This window comes from Chinchilla lanigera, unplaced genomic scaffold (assembly GCF_000276665.1).
Source record: "Chinchilla lanigera isolate Chin_1 unplaced genomic scaffold, ChiLan1.0 scaffold00015, whole genome shotgun sequence".
NCBI lineage: Eukaryota > Metazoa > Chordata > Mammalia > Rodentia > Chinchillidae > Chinchilla > Chinchilla lanigera.
In genome coordinates this window covers 12,996,330-13,015,385 of record NW_004955416.1, presented here as the reverse complement: position 1 = coordinate 13,015,385, position 19,056 = coordinate 12,996,330, and the positions used below count along the sequence as shown (strand labels likewise).

The 19,056-nt window shown below is 40.6% G+C and overlaps 1 protein-coding gene and 1 long non-coding RNA gene across 5 annotated transcripts in view; one reads left to right on the top strand and one right to left on the bottom strand.

The window, feature by feature from the left end:
• The window catches only part of Adamtsl3 (ADAMTS-like 3), a 314,808-nt gene that overhangs the window by 117,575 nt on the left and 178,177 nt on the right, over positions 1-19,056 (top strand). For all 4 annotated transcript variants that reach the window (XM_013512536.1, XM_013512537.1, XM_005381454.2 and 1 more), the window contains exons 6-7: positions 4,769-5,005; positions 17,259-17,385. In XM_013512536.1, the coding sequence (XP_013367990.1) occupies positions 4,769-5,005; positions 17,259-17,385 (364 nt within the window). The remainder of the gene's footprint in view (positions 1-4,768; positions 5,006-17,258; positions 17,386-19,056) is intronic.
• LOC102026860 lies at positions 3,968-9,218 on the bottom strand. Its single transcript, XR_260379.1, has 3 exons — positions 9,089-9,218; positions 5,481-5,529; positions 3,968-4,205 (listed from the first exon to the last, which is right to left on the bottom strand). It is a non-coding gene; the product is annotated as an uncharacterized LOC102026860 (long non-coding RNA).

Sequence of the window (19,056 nt, the reverse complement as noted above, 5' to 3'; positions counted from 1 at the left end):
TCCCTTCACTAGATTATGTTTATAGTGTCTGCCTCCCATAATTCATTTTTATGCTAGAAATTTTTATCATTCATTATATACAAAAGGAACACAAAATTTGACTCAGACTACAATTTGCATATGATGATAACATGAAATTTTAAAGTTTTGTTATAACAGAAATAATATTTCTTCTGAGTCCATACTCAGGGCTTATCTGAGAGAGAAGTTAAATATATAATCCAGATTAAAACTTATTAATTATACAATCCTAGCATAAATAGTCTCTTACATAATGCTCTGTCTCTCTTGCATGAAAATACTCAGGTTATTAGGTAATCTTCCTGTCTTGGCTTCTCTCCTTAAATTGTCCATGTGGCGTATACATTTCCGTGGTCTTGGGAGGTGAAGGAGACCCATATTTTCAGGATGGCCTGTGAGTAGGTGCTAGGTGCTGACCAGGCCACTTCTTCCTGCTCCTTCTTCTCCTCCTTCCTCTTCCTATTTTTTTTCTCCACTTTCTTCTCCTCTGTCTCCTTCCCCTCCTCCCTCCCACTCTCCTTCTCTTGCTCTCCCTTTTCCTTTTCTTCCTTTTCTGTACTTCCCAGTCTGACTACTCCCTCGTGAGACATATTTCTCTTTTAGATATATTAATGACCTCTATTAGGTTAGAGCCAAGTGTTGCTGATCCAGGCTCTATTCATTCTTTATTAGCTTTAGTCCATCAGCTTTCTGATTTAACTTTTGGATGACAATTGCATTCCTTTAATTGCAGCCCTACTATAAACCTACACACCCCCCCACAATGACACATGATTCCATTGTGTCTCATGCCTACAAAAGCTACATCTCCAATCAGAGAACAAGCCACTGAATGATAGTGTTGGATTATATTCTTTTCTGTTCTCCGTGGCGTATGGCTTAGGGCAAAGCTCATAAAGCACATGCAGTAAGTAAGTGTTGCCTTAAACTGAGCTGTTATGAAGAAACACTTCTCAAGGAAAGGAAAACAGAAGAATGTTGGTTGTTCATGTTTCTTAAATGTTGACTAGATTGTTTAAGACCCAAGAATCACCAGATTGTCCTGGGCTGGCATATGACCCAGCTGAGTCCAACAGAGCAGGCACATTGTTAATACTGGAAAAATGAGACGTGAAGGAAAGCATTCAATGTACCTGTCATCCCTCATTTACTAGAACACAGTATCATGTAATGGAGTTCTGGTTACTTGGGGAATCTACCTTACCTCTAGTTGTATATCCTAGGGCTTGCCCTTAAAACACTCTCTAGGCTACCATTTTCTTCACTTACGAAAGGATGACTATCATAATGTTGACCTACCCAGCTCCAAGCATGGTGGAGAGAAGAGAATATTAGTAATAGTCTCTGGCAGACTCCAAAGCATGATCCTGATAAAAGACTACCTGAATCAGGAGTCACCAGTAGCTACGAGCAGAGAGGCCTACACAAATGAGCTCAAGAAAAATGGGATCCACTGAATGGAACTGTGGGTATTTAGTGGAATGTAGTGTAAACAGGCTTGAGGACCTGGGGCCAGGAATCAGAAAGGTTCCATACTCTTTCTATTGAAATCACAGTTCACCTTCTGTCCTTCTTTCTTACCTACCTCATTCTTCTCTGCTATGAGTACTTCCTTATGTGGCCTCAATGTGCGATTCCAAGATGAAATGGCCAGCTCTGCCGAGACTGATTGAGTTCTCCGCTCTGGCTTTTTTGCTGCAATTCCAGATTTCTGAGAAAAGGTGGACCTGATGTGGGCCATATGTTTGCCCCTGGATAGTCTCTGTGGCCACGAAGGTCAGACGTGGCCACCCTTTGGGCAGGGACTCATCTAGGCTAGTGATCTAGCTGTCTTCCTTCATTAGCTGTCAACAGGTTTTTGAAAATTGATTGGTGCATGGAATGTAAGGCAGGCCTGAGCCAGGCAGCCAGCACATTCGGTCCCCCAAGAGCACAGCCCTATCATCACAGCACAGCCCCGTGAGCCGGCCTCACGCAAGGGGAGCCCCACACCTTGCTCCCTTGCTCACTTCCCTTTGGTTTCAGAGCCAGGTGCAGAGAGAACTGGCCATGGCTAGAGGGACAGGAGGTGAAGTCGTCTTATCACTGATCTTTCCTAAGGCCTTATTTCATGAGAGAAAAGTCATCCAATTTCAGGCTTCTTCAGTTTGACTTGCTTGGTTAAGATTTAATCTGGCTAAGGCAACAAGAGTGTGGATATAATATAGGATTTATTTTGGAATGTTTCACAGCAAAATAATACAACTAACCCCAGCAGGTAGTTTGTTAATTATATTCTGTTTATTCCCTACCTGCTTTACAAAAGATTTGAGGCATTTTATAAAGGCCAGAAGGATACACACAGAATGAGGTGGTGAACTGATTGTCAGCTTGAGTGGGGAACATCCAGCTTGGTTGTTCAGCGTGATGAATTCAGATTGAGTTCAGATTGAGTCAGCGTGGTTCTGGGCATGGAAAACCCACTTGAAGGAGGACTGTTGTCCAAATGGTATAAAAGGAGAATGGGAGGGAAGGATTTTGGCTGATTCTCCTTGGAAGAGTTTCCTTGTGGCTGGGTTTCCTTGGAGGAGCTTTGGCTGTTCTCTTTGGGGGAGCTCTGGTCTTTGCCTTCACCTGAGGTACCATCTCCTGGCTTTTGGCACAGATTCTTCAGCTTCCAGCACCAGCCTTTCAGGTCACCAGTGCAGACGCTTCAGCTTCTAATGTCGAGTCTTTGACCCCCCCCCAGCCCGCAGCCCTTCCATCTTCTGTCATGGGTCCTTTGGCCTCCTGATAACGGATTCATATGTGACATTGGTGTGGGCTCCAGACCTTCAGTTGAATCCTGTCTAGCACATGGACCTGATGCTGTCTTCTACACTTGACTCTGTTGGCGGCCACTGTACCCCCATCATGTAATCTGTGTCCTACATTAAATCAGGTTCTGAGCATGTGCACTCTTTTGAGGAGCCTGGTTCCAGCCTTGCAAGCTCTTGTAAGCACTGGCTAATACACAGTAAAACACAAAAGTCAAGTAGTAAAAAGAGGAGAGATGAAAACTACATCTGAAAGTTTTCAGGAACTTGTTGTGGGAAAAAAGTAGAGCCAGATTTCTCCCTCACACCATTCAGCTGAATAAATTTCAGATATAAGAAAGAGTTAACTACAGTTGCCTATCTAAAAAAGAACTAGAAAAATACATTTAGATATTCTTCTGTCCTTGGGACAGAATGAGAGCATTTCTAGACCATTAATAAAGAAATAAACCATAAAGGGAAATGTTAATAGCACTGACTACATAAAAATTCAAAACTTCTTCACAGAGTGCTAAAAGCAAAAATAAGTGAGAAAAATTTCCAACGCAAATGACAAAATTTGGTAACTTATTATGAAGGTTAATAGTCTTTATCCACTAAAAATAATAAAAAGACAAACATTGCAATAGATAAACTAAGAAAGGGGATAAAACAAGGATGTTTTTGAATAATTGCTATAAAAAGCAAGTAAGTATACATGAAAAGATATTAACCTTAAATAATGAAAAAGAAATATAAGTGAAAGCATTGAAATTCTTTTTTTTTTTCACTTCTGGTTGGAAAAAGTTAGAAAATTATAATATTCAAACTGGAAAGCAGTATTGAAAAAAGGCAACTTATGTACCCTGTTGGGGATACCTTTCTGGAGGGTAATTTGCAATATTTTGAGTAGTCCATAAACTAGGCTTCTACTTTGACTTAGAAATGTTACTTTTGGAAACTAGTACTCAGGAAATAACCCAGTATAAAGATTTAGGTACAAGAATCCTTATTTCTTATTCTTTTTTTTCTAATAGCATTCCTCAAAGCTTTTACAATGGCCATTATTTTCAGAATAAGAAAATCTTAAGTAATGTATTGGCCTTTTCTGTATCTATGTTCTTTAGTTAGGAAATCGGTACACCAAAAAAAAAAAAAAAAAATAGATTTTTGATGAGTAAACTTTTTTTTTTGGTTACCCAGCATGTTGCCTTAGAAATATTTGTAGGACAAAGTCAGTAATTTAGTTAAAAGAGCCCTGAGTCACCAATACTCACCCAGGTACTTTTTATTATCATTATGAGGATGCCTGAGGGTGTTTACTGGACATACTTGATTTTGTTGTGTGTTGCCCAGCCTACAGCCTGCCGAAGGCAGGTGTTTGTTGCCAGAAAAGAGCAATGGGTGGACCTGACCAAGGAGGAAAAGCTGATGAATTAATCAATGACAAAAGCATAGACATGAGTTCTTCCAAAGCACAACAGTTTGAGTCTCGTTAATTTGATGCAAATAACCCTTTCCACTGAAATAGCTTCTGAAGCCATGGCTAGTAATTTCTACTACTATAGAGACCTTGAATCCCCTGGAAAAATTATAGGCCTTTAGTTTCCTTCAAAACGGAGGAGACAATGGAATGGAATGGATTTAAAATTTGTGTGAAGTTGGTTAAAATAGGGCAAAGTATGATGCCTAAATACTAGAATCTTTAAATATCTGGGAAAAAACACTTAGGTGGAAGCGTGGTCAGCATAAACAAGATGATCCCCTGTATAGATCATTATTGCAGAGAGCCCAGCTATAGATTCTGTTTCTTCTCTTAAAGAAGAGGAATGATGAAGGAAAAAGATGACTCCGAGAAGGGAGGTAAGGGGAGCCTGGTCTCCTGAGATTCTGGTATCATCGTTCAGCCTTCTCTTGGCCCCTGTCACTGGGTGATGTGTCAAAGGGTAATGTCCCTTTTCCTCTGCTTCCAGGATTGTCCTCCAGATGCAGAAGACTTCAGAGCCCAGCAGTGCTCAGCCTACAATGATGTCCAGTATCAGGGGCGTTATTATGAATGGCTTCCACAGTACAATGATCCCACTGCCCCATGTGCACTTAAGTGCCATGCACGAGGGCAGAACTTGGTAGTGGAGCTAGCACCCAAAGTGCTAGATGGAACTCGCTGCAATGCCGAATCCCTGGACATGTGTATCAGTGGCGTCTGCCAGGTGAGCCAGACCTGCCTTTCTTATCCCTGCCTCTGAGATGCACTATGCCACTCTCAACAAAGAAAATCTTTTGCTCCTGTACTTTTGATCATGCAGATGAAAGTACTATTTTTGACTGCTGTGATGTAAAAATATTTAAGAGAATATTGCTAGCCTTTAAATCATGTTTACAGCGGTTCTCCAGGGTGAGCATATATCAAAACCCTAGGAGGACTTGTGGTGACTAGAGTAACAGCTTCACCTCCACAGTATTCAACTCAGCAAGAACTTGCACTTCTGACAAGTTCCCAGAGATACTGATGGTGCTGGTCAGAGGACCACACTTTGAGAACCATTGCTTTAGAAGAATAATACTGGTACGTTTTCTAGATTTTCTTATTAAAACTAATGAGTTTTGTGTTAGTTAGCTTTTCATTGCTGTGACTAAATATTTGAGGAATACAGCTTAAAAGAGGAAAGGTTTATTTTGCCTCACAGTTTCAGAGGTCACAGTCCATGGTCCTCCAGCTCTGTTGCTTTTAGGCCTGTGGAAACAGAAATGTCATGGTGAAAGGGTATGATGGGGGAGAGACCTGCACTTTATAGTGGTCAGAAAAGAGAGAAAGAGGGAAAGAACCCAAAGGGAAGGGGCAAGGGAGCAGGTGTAGCCCCCAAGGTCACACTCCATGATCCACTGCCTTCAGTTTGGACCCTCGTTCTGTTTCCATTACCTTTCCATAGTGCCGCAAAGTTATGATCTCATCAGTGTATTAACCCACTGATACAGTTTGGGCCCCTCGTGACTCAGTCACCTTCCAAAAGCTTGTCCTCTAAACATATGAGCTTTTAGGGGGAACATTTTAGATTTAAACTATATTTGCTTTGGGTTGGAGGGAGCAATGCCTGACTTAACGGAGGGAATGCATTGTAGCAGATTTCTCAGAGTGCATTTTACAGAGCTGTGGTGAGTGATGAGTGTGACTGAGACAGAAAGCTCCGGGGCTCGTCATGAATGTGAAGTTTTGAGATACTGCTGCTGAGGCAGTGTGGGGATTTCAAATAAATGACAGAATTCCACCCATTCTTCTGATCTCTGAAAATGTTTTCAAAAATAAGCGTGGATAGTATTCATCTACTCTCTATGTTCATAACCAAAACAGGAACAAAGTAAGCAAACCAACCAAACTCAGACATTACCAGGAGACTCAAATCTAAAGGTGAACTTAGATCTTGCTTTAACCAGCTTCATCTTTGTTTATTCTTCATCTGGAAAATGGACTTCATTTGCTCACCCCACAGCTTTTGCTCATGCTTGATGCTTCTCTTTCAATCCATGACTGTAATCCATGGCCAAGTCCTATCCAGTTTCCATCCAAAGGAAAGTCTTAATGCACCACATCTTTTCATCTTTACTGACTTCTCTCCTACTTTACGTCCCTGTTAGCTCTGACCTAAAGTGTATTAATTGCCTCCTGTTCTGTATTCCCAGCTCCATCACTGTCACCTCAAATCCATTCTCCACACAGCAGCCAGTAGCTGTCTTAAAATGTACATCAGACATTGTCATTCCACCGCCCTCCCAACCCCCAATAGCTGTCATTGCATTAATAATGAGATCCAGGACTGCCTTTCTGGGCTTTTCATAGAATATTCTTTCCTCACATTTCTTTAATAGACTTATTTTTTAGAACCCTTTTAGATAGACAGCAAAACTTCATAGAAGTTTAAGATTTCCCACATGCCCTGTTGCCTATACATGCACCCAGCAACCCTACTACCAACATTTCCCACCAGAATAACATGGTTGTTTCAGTTGATGAACCTGTGTTAATATGTCATTGCCCAAAGCCCAGAGTTGACGTTAGGATTTACTCTTGGGATTGCACGTTCTATGGATTTGGACGAATATATAATGACACATATCCACCAATATACAGAACAGTTTCACCACTCTAAAAATCCCCTGTGCTTTCCCTTTTGTCCCCTATAACCCTTGACAACCAGTAGTCTTTTTACTGACTCCATGGTGTTGCCTTTTCCAGAACGTCACTTGGTTGGAATCATACAGAATATAGCCTTTTTAGATTGGCTTCTTTCACTTAACGATGTGTATTTAAGTGTCCCCCACATCTTTGTATGTGTTGTTGACCATTTTTTCATGTGCTGTTCTTGTGCTGATACCATCTGTCTTGATGATTGACACTTCACAGTAAGTCTTGAAATCATGTACTATCATCAGTCCTCCAGCTCCACTCTCCTTCTCTATTGTGTGAACTACCCCCAGTTGTTTACCCAGTATAAACTGTAAAAATAGTCTATCAATAACCAAAAAATGATGGACATCAAGCTGGGAAGAAATGACATCTTAACAAAATTGAGTCTTCCTCTGAAAATGAAATGTTTTCCATTTATTTAGTTCTTCGATTTTTTTCATCAGAGTTTTGTAGTTCTTTGCACACAATCTTGTGCATATTTTTGTTAGATTTACACCTAAGCATTTCCTTTATCAGGTGCTTCTGTAAGTGGTATTGTGTTTTCAGCTTCAAATTCCACTTTTTCTTTGCTGATATATCGAGAAGTGATTGGCTTTTGTGTAGTAACCTTGCATCCAGCAACCTTCCTATCATCACTTATTATATAGTTCTAGGAGGTTGTGGAGTTTCCTTTGTTGTCATTTATTTCAGATTTTCCACATAGCCAACTATGTCATCTGTGAACAAAGACAGCTTTATTTCTTTCTTTCCAATCATTAGTATAACTTTTTTTTTTTTTTTTTTGTGGTAGCTAGGACATCCAAGATAATGTTGAAAAGCAATGATAAGTCAAAGCAAAGATTTGCCTGTGCCTGGTTTCATCAGGAAAGTGTCTAGTTTCTCACCATTAAGTTGATGATGTTAAGAATAAGTCTTTGTAAATATTCATCATCAAGTTGAGGAAATTTTCCTCTGGTCCTTATTTGCTGAAAGTTTTTATCCTGAACGAGTGTTGGATTTTGTCACGTGCTTTATCTGTGTCTTTTTATATGATCATGTGATTTTTCTTCTTTGGCTGATTGATTACATTAAGTGGTTTTTGAATTTTGAACCAGCTTTGCATGCCTGAGATAAAATTCCATCAGGTTGTGGTGTATAATTCTCTATATACATTGTTGGATTTGATTTACTGATGTTTTGTTGAGGATCTTTGCACTTGTGTTCATGGAAGAAAGATAAAGTATTTCCTTTAATTCTATTTTGAGAAAGAGATGATAAAGAGCTGGTATAATTTCTCCCTGAAGTGTTTAGTTGAATATAGCAGGGAAACTTCTGGTTTTGCATGGTTCTTAATCATTGATTAAATGCCTTTGTTGGGTAGAGGGTTATTCACATTGTCCCTTTTTTCTTGTGGGAGTTTTGGTAGACTTCCTCATTCCAGAGGTAATCAGATTTTTGGCCATAGAGTTGCTCATAAGTTGCTTTATTACCCTTTTAATGTCCGTAGGCTCTGATCTGTACTAAAGTTTCCACTTTCATTTCTGGTACTGCTGTTATATTTCTCTGTCTTCATTTTATTAGTACCCCCCAAGGAGGCTGACTAATAGAATATCAATTTTATTAATCTTTTTTAAAACCAACTTTTGGTCTCATGGATTTTTCTCTGTTGATTTCTATTTTCACTTTTATTGATTTTTTTTGGCTCTAATTTTTAGTATTTATTTCCTTGTACTTATTTTGGATTTAATTTCCTCTTCTAGTTACCTAATGTGGAAGCTTAAATTAGTGATTTCAGATCTTTCTATTACTGATTTCTACTTTGATCCCATTCTGGCCTCTTACATATGCTCATGGCTACTCTTAGTCATCTTCATGGTATCAGTTTAATTTCCCCTTCCTTAAACGTCCTCTTGGGATTACTTCACCTAAGCTGGTTCTTCGGATTCTATTATAATACTGTTTTGTTGCATTTATAACATTTTATAATCGCATATATACCTCTGTGGTTGTTTTATTTGTGACAGTCTCCTACCCCAGAATGTAAGTTTGAGGGTAGGAGTCGGGTGTGTGGTGCTTTCCTTAAACTGTCCTGTCCCTGTGATTGAAAATGATGCAGAGGTTATTCACATACCCTGGCCTCTTCTTTACTTTTCTCTCAAACTCCAGTCCTGCATTGTCCAGCTCAAGCTTGTTGTTTCTGTAGGAAAGCCCATGGGTTCCTCCATAGCATTCCTTCAGTACGCTCCTGCATGCAAACTCGCTCATTTTTCCCACATCCATGAGTTCTGCCAACTGTCCTTTCTGATCATTTTGTTTATGACGTCACAATACTCTTTCTGAAGTCATATTGTAGTCACATAGTGTACTTGCTTATTTGTCCTTTATATCCGGATCTCTCTACTCTTGCTCTTACATGCTCACTGTCATCTTTTTGTCACAGGCTAGACCAGCCAACATCCCTTAGCTGGCCAGCCAGCCTCTCTTCTTTATCTCTGACCCTTTTACCACATCATTTGATACATGCTACTGATTAATCTTCCTGTAGATCAAAACTAACTGCTTCATCCTTCTGTTTCTCTTTATTGTTACTAATTCCTTCTTGCTTTTTGTCTACTAAGTGGTCATAATCCTTTATCAGTTGGGTTTATGTTTTCTGTTTTCCACATTATTGATAATGAACATGTATTGCTTTTATAATTAAAATTATTTGAGGCAAGGTAGTCTGGACTCAGGGAGAACTCCATGGATAAGAGGTTTTTGGATACTGAGGTCTTAAAAAGTTGATTAGAAGTTAGACAAATCAAAGTGAGGGAGGCGGTCACAAACAGAGAGAATAGGGAGGTAACAGCAGGTGTGTTTAAGGGTCTCTGACTCATTTTATAGGGTTGAGGTGAAAAATACCCAGGGAATAGTGCTAGAAGATGAGGGTATAAGTTTTGGTGAAAACTATCATTAACATATGCTGTAAGTCATGAAAGGAGACATTGAAGAATTTTGTAAGAAGTAGCTCAGTTGAGCTTATCTTCAGAAAGATGACTTTATTGGCAACATGGCAGGTTGTTTGGAGTGGGTAGGATCTGGGCAAACAATGGAAAGTCAATGTGGGAATAAAATGAGCTTATTAAAGGTAAGCTGGGGAAGGAGGATGAAGAAAGGGAGTTAAATTTTAGAGATGAAAGAAGCAGATATGTTAGAACTGAATATTTGGTTGGATGTGGGGGCAGTGGAAGAGAGTTTGGAATGCTGTCTGGATTCTGGCACGTTCACTAAGTATTTGCTGAGGCCACATTCACCAAGACAGAAAACACTAACATTAGGAGAAAATTCTAGACTAGAAACATCTGGGGGTTTTCATGTGGTTAAATCCAACGCCTTTATGGACTGAGTAACATCACCTCACCAAGGACAGACCCCTGACCCTTATTGCCAAAGGAGTGAGCAGTGGAAGTGCTCCTGATGGGCCTAGATAGAATGGCCTCTGTACTGCATGAAAAAATGGAAGACAGAGGGGAAGGGTGGATGAGTGGTAAAGGAAATTAGCAGTAGGAAAGACTTCAGAGAAGCAAGAGGGGTAAGGGGTGAAATATCTCCATTTCATTTTGTCCCAAGGAGGGTCACTGGTGACCTCAGCTTGAGAAACCTCAGGGACATGACTGAAAAAGGCCCTGGTGGATGGAGGTTGTGTTAGTTTCTTGTGGCTGCTATAGCAAATGACCACAGGCTGGTGCCTGAGCACAAAACAGATTTATTCTTGCAGCTCTGGAGACCAGAAATCCAAAGTAAAGGTATTAGTAGGCTCATTCCTCCTGGGGTCTGAGGGAGAGTCCATCCCAGGCTTCTTCTCTGGCCTCTAGTGGTCCCCTGCCAGCTGTGAGCTCCTACCCTACAGACACATCACTGTAGCCTCTGCCTCCATCTTCACCTCTCTCTCGTCTGTCTCTGTGTCTTTATCTCTTTTTATAAGGACCCTGTCACTGAATTAGGGCTTGGATGATTTCATCTTCCTTAATTATACTTGCAAAAACATTTATTCCAGGGAAGATCTTACTCACAGGTTTAGGGTGGATGTGTCTTTTGCGGGGAGGAGGAGGATATAGTTCAGCCCACTATCATGGTGAGGAATAAATGGGTGGAAATAAACAGAGAGATAAGCATAAATTCATTTTTTGAAAAGTTTGAATTATCAGAACACAGAGGGAGAGACAAAAAGCTACAGAGAATGTGAAGTACCAGGAGAGTCTGTCTCCAGGATAAGACTTGAGAAAATACCGTAGCAGATGCAATATTTGGTGCCAGAAGCATCTTCATGAAAAAGGATATAAATTTATGAATACAAAAGCAGGCACCAAGCAAATATTAAGAATGAAATGAGAAAACATAACAAAGCTACAGATTCCTTTCTTTTAAGATTTCTTTCATACTTTGGCAGGTGTTTCTTTTTTAACACTCCTGAAGATTGAACCCAGGGCTTTGCACTGTGCTACACTCCCAGCGCCTTTTTAATTTTCTGTTTTGAGACAAGGTTTCACTAAGTGACCCAAATGAGAGTTGAACTTGCAATTCTGCTGCCTCATTCTCCTAAATGGGCCGATTCTTACTCAGAAATTCTTCCTGTTGTAACCAAGCTTCTGCCCCTCTGAGTATATGCTTCACCTCTCTACGCTTTTAGGGGTCCAGGCGGGGGCAGGTGGAGGGGGAGATGGGGCAGGAAAGGTGGCTCTGAAATGTGAACTTCGTCAACTTCATGGTAAATCCACCAGTGAACAAGGATACGTGCTGCTGGGCTTGGATGAGCAGTTGATTGAGAGGTGGAAATGCACAATTGATGAAATTCCTGGCGCAATTAGATGGGGTGAGAAGAGAAACCAGGGTTGGCCTGTGTAGGGATAGAAAAAAGCAGGGTCATCTCTTCCCTGGAGAGAGGTAGGGCAGATGAAACACAGGCCACTGGCCAGTGTGTATGGGGATGGACAGGAAAGTGAAACGATGCTTTAGTGAAATAGAAAGCAAAGTCATCTAATGAGAATAAGGACACAGGCTTTTGAGGAGGAAGGAGAAATTTGAAGATGTTCTGAGGGTAACGGGGGTGACAAAAATGGCTAGAGAAAAGTGCTTGGGGAGCTAGAGGAAGTAGCAAGGCATTGCCTTTGCTCAGCTGATATGTGAGGCTAAGGTCACCTTGGTTTTGAGTGCAGGTCGTGGATGGGCATGGCAGTTTTCTGAGAGGTGTGACTGTGGCTCAGGTCTGCACAGACTTGAGATTTAGAGAGGGCTGCACCGTAATTCCATTCCTGTGATCAGTGGAAGACCAGTTAATTATACGCTGGCTTAACACCTATGCGTTTTGGCTTTTTTGATGAGTGAAAAGGAGGTTTTCTTCTCAGCAGGTCCTGTTTTAGGTTCATTCTTAAACAAACAGCATTCCAAGTGCTCAGCACAACAGCTGTCCCAGAAGAGGGCTTCTGCCAGCCCTGGGATCCTTCCTCCGGTTCCCTTGTGTATTCTGACCACCACCTTTGTCCTCTGATTCCTAGTCTCAGTCCAGTGCTTGGTTTGCTTCAGGGTTCGAAGGGTCTTGCAGGATAAAGTTATTTTTCCATGCCAAATTAGCCTGTTTCAAATGAGTGCCTCATGTGTTGTTTCTGTGATTCCAACAGGAGAAGCAAATTCTTTGGGCAGTAATGGGCAATAATACCTGGTGGTGTTGAAAGCTGAGTGCCTTTTTGGCCCAGGTGTCTGAGTAAAAAGAATCACATGTGCTTCATCAGAAATGATTCATGCTCTTCTCGGTTGAGTTCAGTATCTTTCGTTTGACAGGATAATGTTCACATTAATTCTTTCTTTTTACAGTTATGACCAAGGACATTAGCAGCCATTAGGGAGAGAGAGTAAACTGTGTATTCTCTCTGCTGGCCTCAGGACCGCTGATGTGGGCCCTGATGAGTACTTCACCCAGAATACAGTGTTGCAAGTGTGTTTACAGTTTGATCATTTAGAAGAACATGTCACAGTGCTCTTGGGAGCAACTTTCCCTTAGCCCGAACACCTCAGGCAGCACGAGACAACTATGCCTTAATGAAATTTGCTTCTGCTTCTGACTCCTAGCAGACCGGGTCTGCAGAGCAAATTTAATGTATCATTTATATTTGTTGAATTCCCTGACTGCTGACTAGAGGAAGAAACTACTTTGAATTTATAATAAAAATAATAACAAAGGGGTCAGGTATCATCTAAGCACCTAACTATATTAGCTCATCACAACCTAATAAAGTAGTAGAGTAGTCATCCTTGGTTTGTTCATAAGGAAGATGGGCATTGCAGAGTAGATATTTTCACAGGTATATTTTCACAGGAGGGTATCTTAGTCTATTTGGGTTGCTATAACAAACTGCGGGTGACTGGGGAGCTTATAAATAACAGAAATATATTTCTCACACTTCTGGAGGCTGGGAGGTCCTGACCAGAGCACTAGCAGGTCCATTGTCTGGTGAGATCCTGCTTCCTGGTTCATGGGTGGCTGTGTCCTTATGTGGGGGAGGGAAGAGGGAGGTCTAGGGGTCACATTCCATTCAGGGCTCTGCGCTCCCCCTAATCACTTCCCTAAAGTCCTACCTCCTATTAGCGTTACTTTGGAGGTTAGGACCTCAACAAGATTTTGAATTTTAGGGGGACCTGAACATTCAGTCTAGCATACAGAGCTAATACAGAGAAAATGATAGAGCTAGAATTTGAACCCAGGTAACCTAATTCCAGAATCCATTTTCTCATCCATTGTGCAGTACTTTTTCTTACTGTATGACCCTACCTATAGCTGAAGTTTCACTGAAACTAGAATGTGGCTCTGTTAAAGACAGTACAACAAGTGTATCATGCAGAGGCAGCTTAATAGAGATTCAAACTCCAGTGTCTCCATACTACCCTCAGGGTTACTGCTCCAGCATGGTCGTGTGCATGGCGAGGGCTGGAGAACACATGCGTCTTGTGCAAGGGGCAGATATATCTCACTATGTTGAAGGTTTTAATTTTGTTTGTTTTTGTCAAAAGAAGTCAGAAATCTAGATTTTAATGGAAGTTTCCAGTTCTTAAAATCACCTTGCTATGAATGACCATGTTTCAGGGAATATACTGCACTCCTGTGTAATAGGAGTTGGATTTTATAGCAGAAACAGAAAACCTTAAATCGCAGTGGCATTAAAAACAATTACAGGTTACTTCTCGCTGATGCACTCTGCCCCACATAGGTAAGCTGTGGTCTCTGCTTTGTTTTTCAAATTAATGCATGTTAGTTATACAGATTGATGGGTTTCCTTTGGGCTGATTCATACATCCATATAACATACTTAAACACTCAACTCTGTAATAATTGTAGTAATGAGAAAGAGACCAAAGTTCTCATGCGAAGATCCTTAAAACTTCTCACAGAAATGACCCAGGTCACGTAGGCTCATATGTCACTGACCAAAGACAGTCGGTGACCACAGGTAGCTTCGCTGGGACTGGGCAGGGAGACTCTTCCGTAGGCTGAGAGGAGGCGCTGCTGTTTATGAGTATCGCTAGTGGCCACCACAGCCCCACACACGCTAATTTTTAAGACACATGCTAAATTTTTCCCGAAGGCAGAACCCAGTTTTTAGAGTTTTCAAACAGAAGTTGATTTTAAAAAATTGTTTGGTTCTTGAGGTATTAAATTTGATTTATCGGGAAAAAATTCTTATTTTGTTTAATTAGAGTTAATGACACTTATTTAAACATTATCTTTTAATTGATTAATAAATCATATGCAGAGACTATGACATAATTCTTAGCTGAAGTGATAATTTGTAGATGACTATTTATTCCAATAAGCACTATTCGTGTATTTAAAATATTTTATATTATCCTCTATCTTGTAACTTGCCTCATTAACTACACTGTAAGATAAAGATCTTGTCTTAGTAATTTATAGTCTATAGTGCTTGCAGCTATAGAAAATGGTTACTTAATAGATGTTAATACATTTTATTGATATTTTTCCTATTAGTAGTTTATGAATCATTATAATTGGATATTCTGACATCAGGAGATGTCACAGCAGCTGAAAACACTTCAGGCAGTTTTTGAAAGCTGCTTCGGGTTGATTATGGTGGACTCTGAAAGCCAAAATTCAGCTGTCCCTTAGCCTCAAGGGCAGTTCTGGCTGATAGTCTGTGAATCACAAGGCAACCCAGCCTTCTTTCATTTTTCTGGGATGTTTTCACATGCTGTATTTGGCTGTAAAATTTGGATGAACTTTAACTTAAAAAAATTATGAAGCAAACACAAGTGACTGGAGATTTCAGTTGCCTAAGAATTTGCAAGGCCCTGAACACTTCAAAACAAGCCCACCCTAGTGCCTAAATCCACACCCTTCCTGGATGAGCAGAGAGAGGATAACTCTCATTCTCATGAAATTGGAAGTGCTCAGGGACAAGGATGTGTGAGGACAGAGCTTGGCCCAGGAAGAGAGTTTCTCTAACTTCATGGTGGAATTATTCCCTGTGGAGAAGGTTGCATGAACACAGTTACTCACTGGTCCAGTCCCAGCCATGCAAGAGTGTTTCCAGGGTAATCACTCTTAAATTCTTCCACATGTACCAGTAAATATTCATATATTGGCCCTTATAAACAGGATTTTTGTTGTCCATCCGCTGATCCTAAGGAGGAAGAAGGTGGCCTACACAGACTTGACTTTTCAAGCTTTTTCAAATTGGACTAAATTGTGCTTAACCTTGAAGCTTTCACCATTTGGAAATGCACTGAGCAAATGTGGACCCTTCTGTGCTTATAGCCCTTGAAAATAGCACTAAGCTCGACTGTTCTCTCAGTGCCCTTGGAACTTTCCCCACCTCTCGTTGAAACTTTCATTTCATCTTTCTCCTTCCCTTCAACATCAAAATTTTGGAAAGATGTGGTTTCAACTTATGCCAGTTTTATTTTCTCTTCAGTGCCTTGGGTGTAGGGTCTGATTCATCAGCTCTTCAAACTGAAGCACAGGGCAGAGGAGAGAGGAGGAAGAGGGGAAGAAAGGGTCGGAAATATCAAGATATGTTACATACATACACCAGTTCCCCCAAACAAACATCACTATTCTGTGTCACACGTATGCCTTCCTTAAAAGAAGATAAATTGCAACCATAAAAAATAATAGACCCTGTGAGAAGTGCAAAGCCCATATTAGTGTTATTGCCTTTACTGTACTATTGAGGGAAAAATTGAGTCTCCAAGGGTCTGAGTTCTTCAGCATCCTGATTTTGAAAGACAAGGTAAGTCAGGGTTTGTAAACAGCCTGTCTGCTGCCAAGTTCTTGCCCTTAAATATCAGCTGTACAGATATAAATAAAGTTGGATGACTATGACATCAGAGGTGGACCATCTGAGCAACTAATATTATTGGGCACGCATTATGCAAAAGACATTTATGAAATAAAAGAACACAGCCTTTTCCTTAGAGATCTGACCTACACAGATTGACAACATGCAAGTGAATGGAAGTAACAGTATAAACTTCTCTCTGAGACTTCTGCCCTATCTTCTCTTTAATATTTGTTTATAAATATATAGAAATAGTGATGTGGAGGTGGAGATACATAGGTATAGATACAGGTAATAAGAAAGAGGAGATATGAAGACACAAAATAGAGACGTGGATATATTTGTGTAGAAATACAGGTTTGTGGGCTGAGGATATAGTTCAGCGGCCTGCCTGGCAAGCGCAAGGTTGTGAGTTCAATCCCTGGTACCGGAAAAACGAAAAAAAAAAAAAAAAAGAAATATAGGTTTGTGAAGATGCTGTGGACCAGAAGGTCACAGAAGATTCAGCATAGCAGCTATTTGGGGGAGAAAATGAGAAAATGGGACAAAGATAGGGGAGGGAGATTAGGAGAGGGTGGGAAAGAGAAGGAAACGTTATCTATGTCTCATAGAAATATGTGAATAAAATATGAATGAATGGGGGTAAGGAGGGGCAGCCCCAGTTCCTTTAATGGGGGGAGACTTGCCTAAGAATTATACAGTGGAAGATGGTGAAGCAGTGCACACCTGTAATCCCAGAACTCTGGGAAGCTAAAGCAGGAAATGGCAAGTTCAAGCCCAGCCTGGATACCTTCCGTACTTACCAAGACCCCCATCTCAAAAATAAAATAATAAAACAAAATAAATATAAAATAAAATATAAATTAAATAAAATGATAAAAATAGATAAAACAAAATAATAAAAATAAATACAAGGGCCGGGGACAGCTCGCTAGCCTGCGCCCTGCACCCCTGACCCCTCTCTCCCCGCAGGCCGTGGGCTGTGACCGGCAGCTGGGCAGCGTTGCCAAGGAGGACAGCTGCGGAGTCTGTGCTGGCGACGGCTCCACCTGCAGGCTTGTCCGGGGACAGTCCAAGTCGCACGTTTCTCCAGAAAAAAGTAGGTTTTGAAGCCCACTTTGATGTCAGCGTACAACAGTATGTGTTTTACACTATTTGTGTTTCTGGAATAACATTTTCCTAACGCTAAGCTTTTTTGGTTGGAAGGAACTTTGATCAGCTTTCTAAATATTTTCTCTCAAAAAGTACATAACATTTTTCTTCTCAGTATCTCTTCAAAGACTGCCCATTTTTAACTCTTCTACATTGCAAAGTGTTGCTATTTTTAATAATATTCGCTGATTTTTTTCAGGTAACTATGAAGTACTAATCTCTTTTATTTTCCTTCAACTGCTAACAAGGTAGAGAACACTGTCATTTATTTATTGACGATTAGTACTTTTTTTGTTTTTCAGTTATGTAGCTATTGAAGCTATGTATCCATTTTCCTATTTCTTAATCTTTTCCTTCTGTTGTGAACTTCTAATGCAGCACAAACACTAGGCTTTCGTCTGTCACACCTGTTTTGAATGTGGTTTTCAAATTTGACTTTTGTTTTTGTTTATGCTTAAAGAATAAATCATTTCTAATGGTATTCAGAAATTTGCATCATCTCACTTCAGTACTATCTGCCTTTGCTTTCAGAGCCCAGTAAACTTGGTGTTAAAGGCTAGTGAGAAAGTGTTCTAGGCTGTCTGGCCCAGGTGCTCACAACACCAGGGCGTTGCATAGGTCCCACAGACAAGCTGGGCATGCTGTGCGCCAATAAAACTTGATTTACAGAAATAGGCTGCAGGTGAGTTTGGCCCTGAGGTTGTAGTTTATTGTGATCTGTGCTTTGAAGGAAGAAAATAAGTCGTGTGTATTTTCTGCCAGTACTTAGATGGTTTTATTTTTCTACTTGTAAATTTACTCATCTGAGCTTATTATTTAAAAATTTCTATTATCATTATTATTTTTTTTTTTTAGTTCTGGGGAATTGAATCCAAAGGCTTCACACTGAGTTACATCCTTAGCCCCTTTTTTATTTTGAGATAGGTGCTTGCTAAGTCCTTAAGTTGCCAAGCCTGGCCTCGAACTTGCAGTCCTCCTGCCTCAGCCTCCAGAGTGCTAGGAATACAGGTGTGAGCCACCACAAGTGTCCTATTCATTTGAATTTGTGTTGATGTAACTCATGAAATAGGGATCTTATTTATTCCCCCAAGTGCAGAGGACATTATGGCAAGGGATAAGAGAAGGAGGTGTCTTGCAGAGAGAGGAAACACTAAGTTCATGGTGTAATAATAAATATCTCGCTCTTTTGAGGAGCTGGTTTTATATTGCTTAGGCCTGAGTGCACACTTGAGAGTGGGCGATAAGGCAGCGGTGTCCGGGTGTCACCCACAGAAGCCCTCATTACTGTGCTTTGTATTTCAGGTTAATTGGAGCCATGAGGTTACAATTGTGTTTTGTTAAAAAAACTAATTCTGGCAGTGTGTGGAGGCTGGGTTAGTTGTGAGTAAGCCTGGAAGAAGAGAGTCCACATAGGAAGCTTTTAAAAAGTCCCCGGAGGTGTTTGAAATGTGGAGGCCTTGGTCTCAGTGGTGGGGTAGGAGATGGAGAGGCGGGAGGGGCTGCAGAGACAGGTAGGAGACAGAGTCAGCAGGAGTTTGGTAGCTCTTTACATGAAGACCCAGAGAAAGGAAGACACCAGGACAAAGCAAATTTTTCAGTTTGAGCAGATGGATAGGTA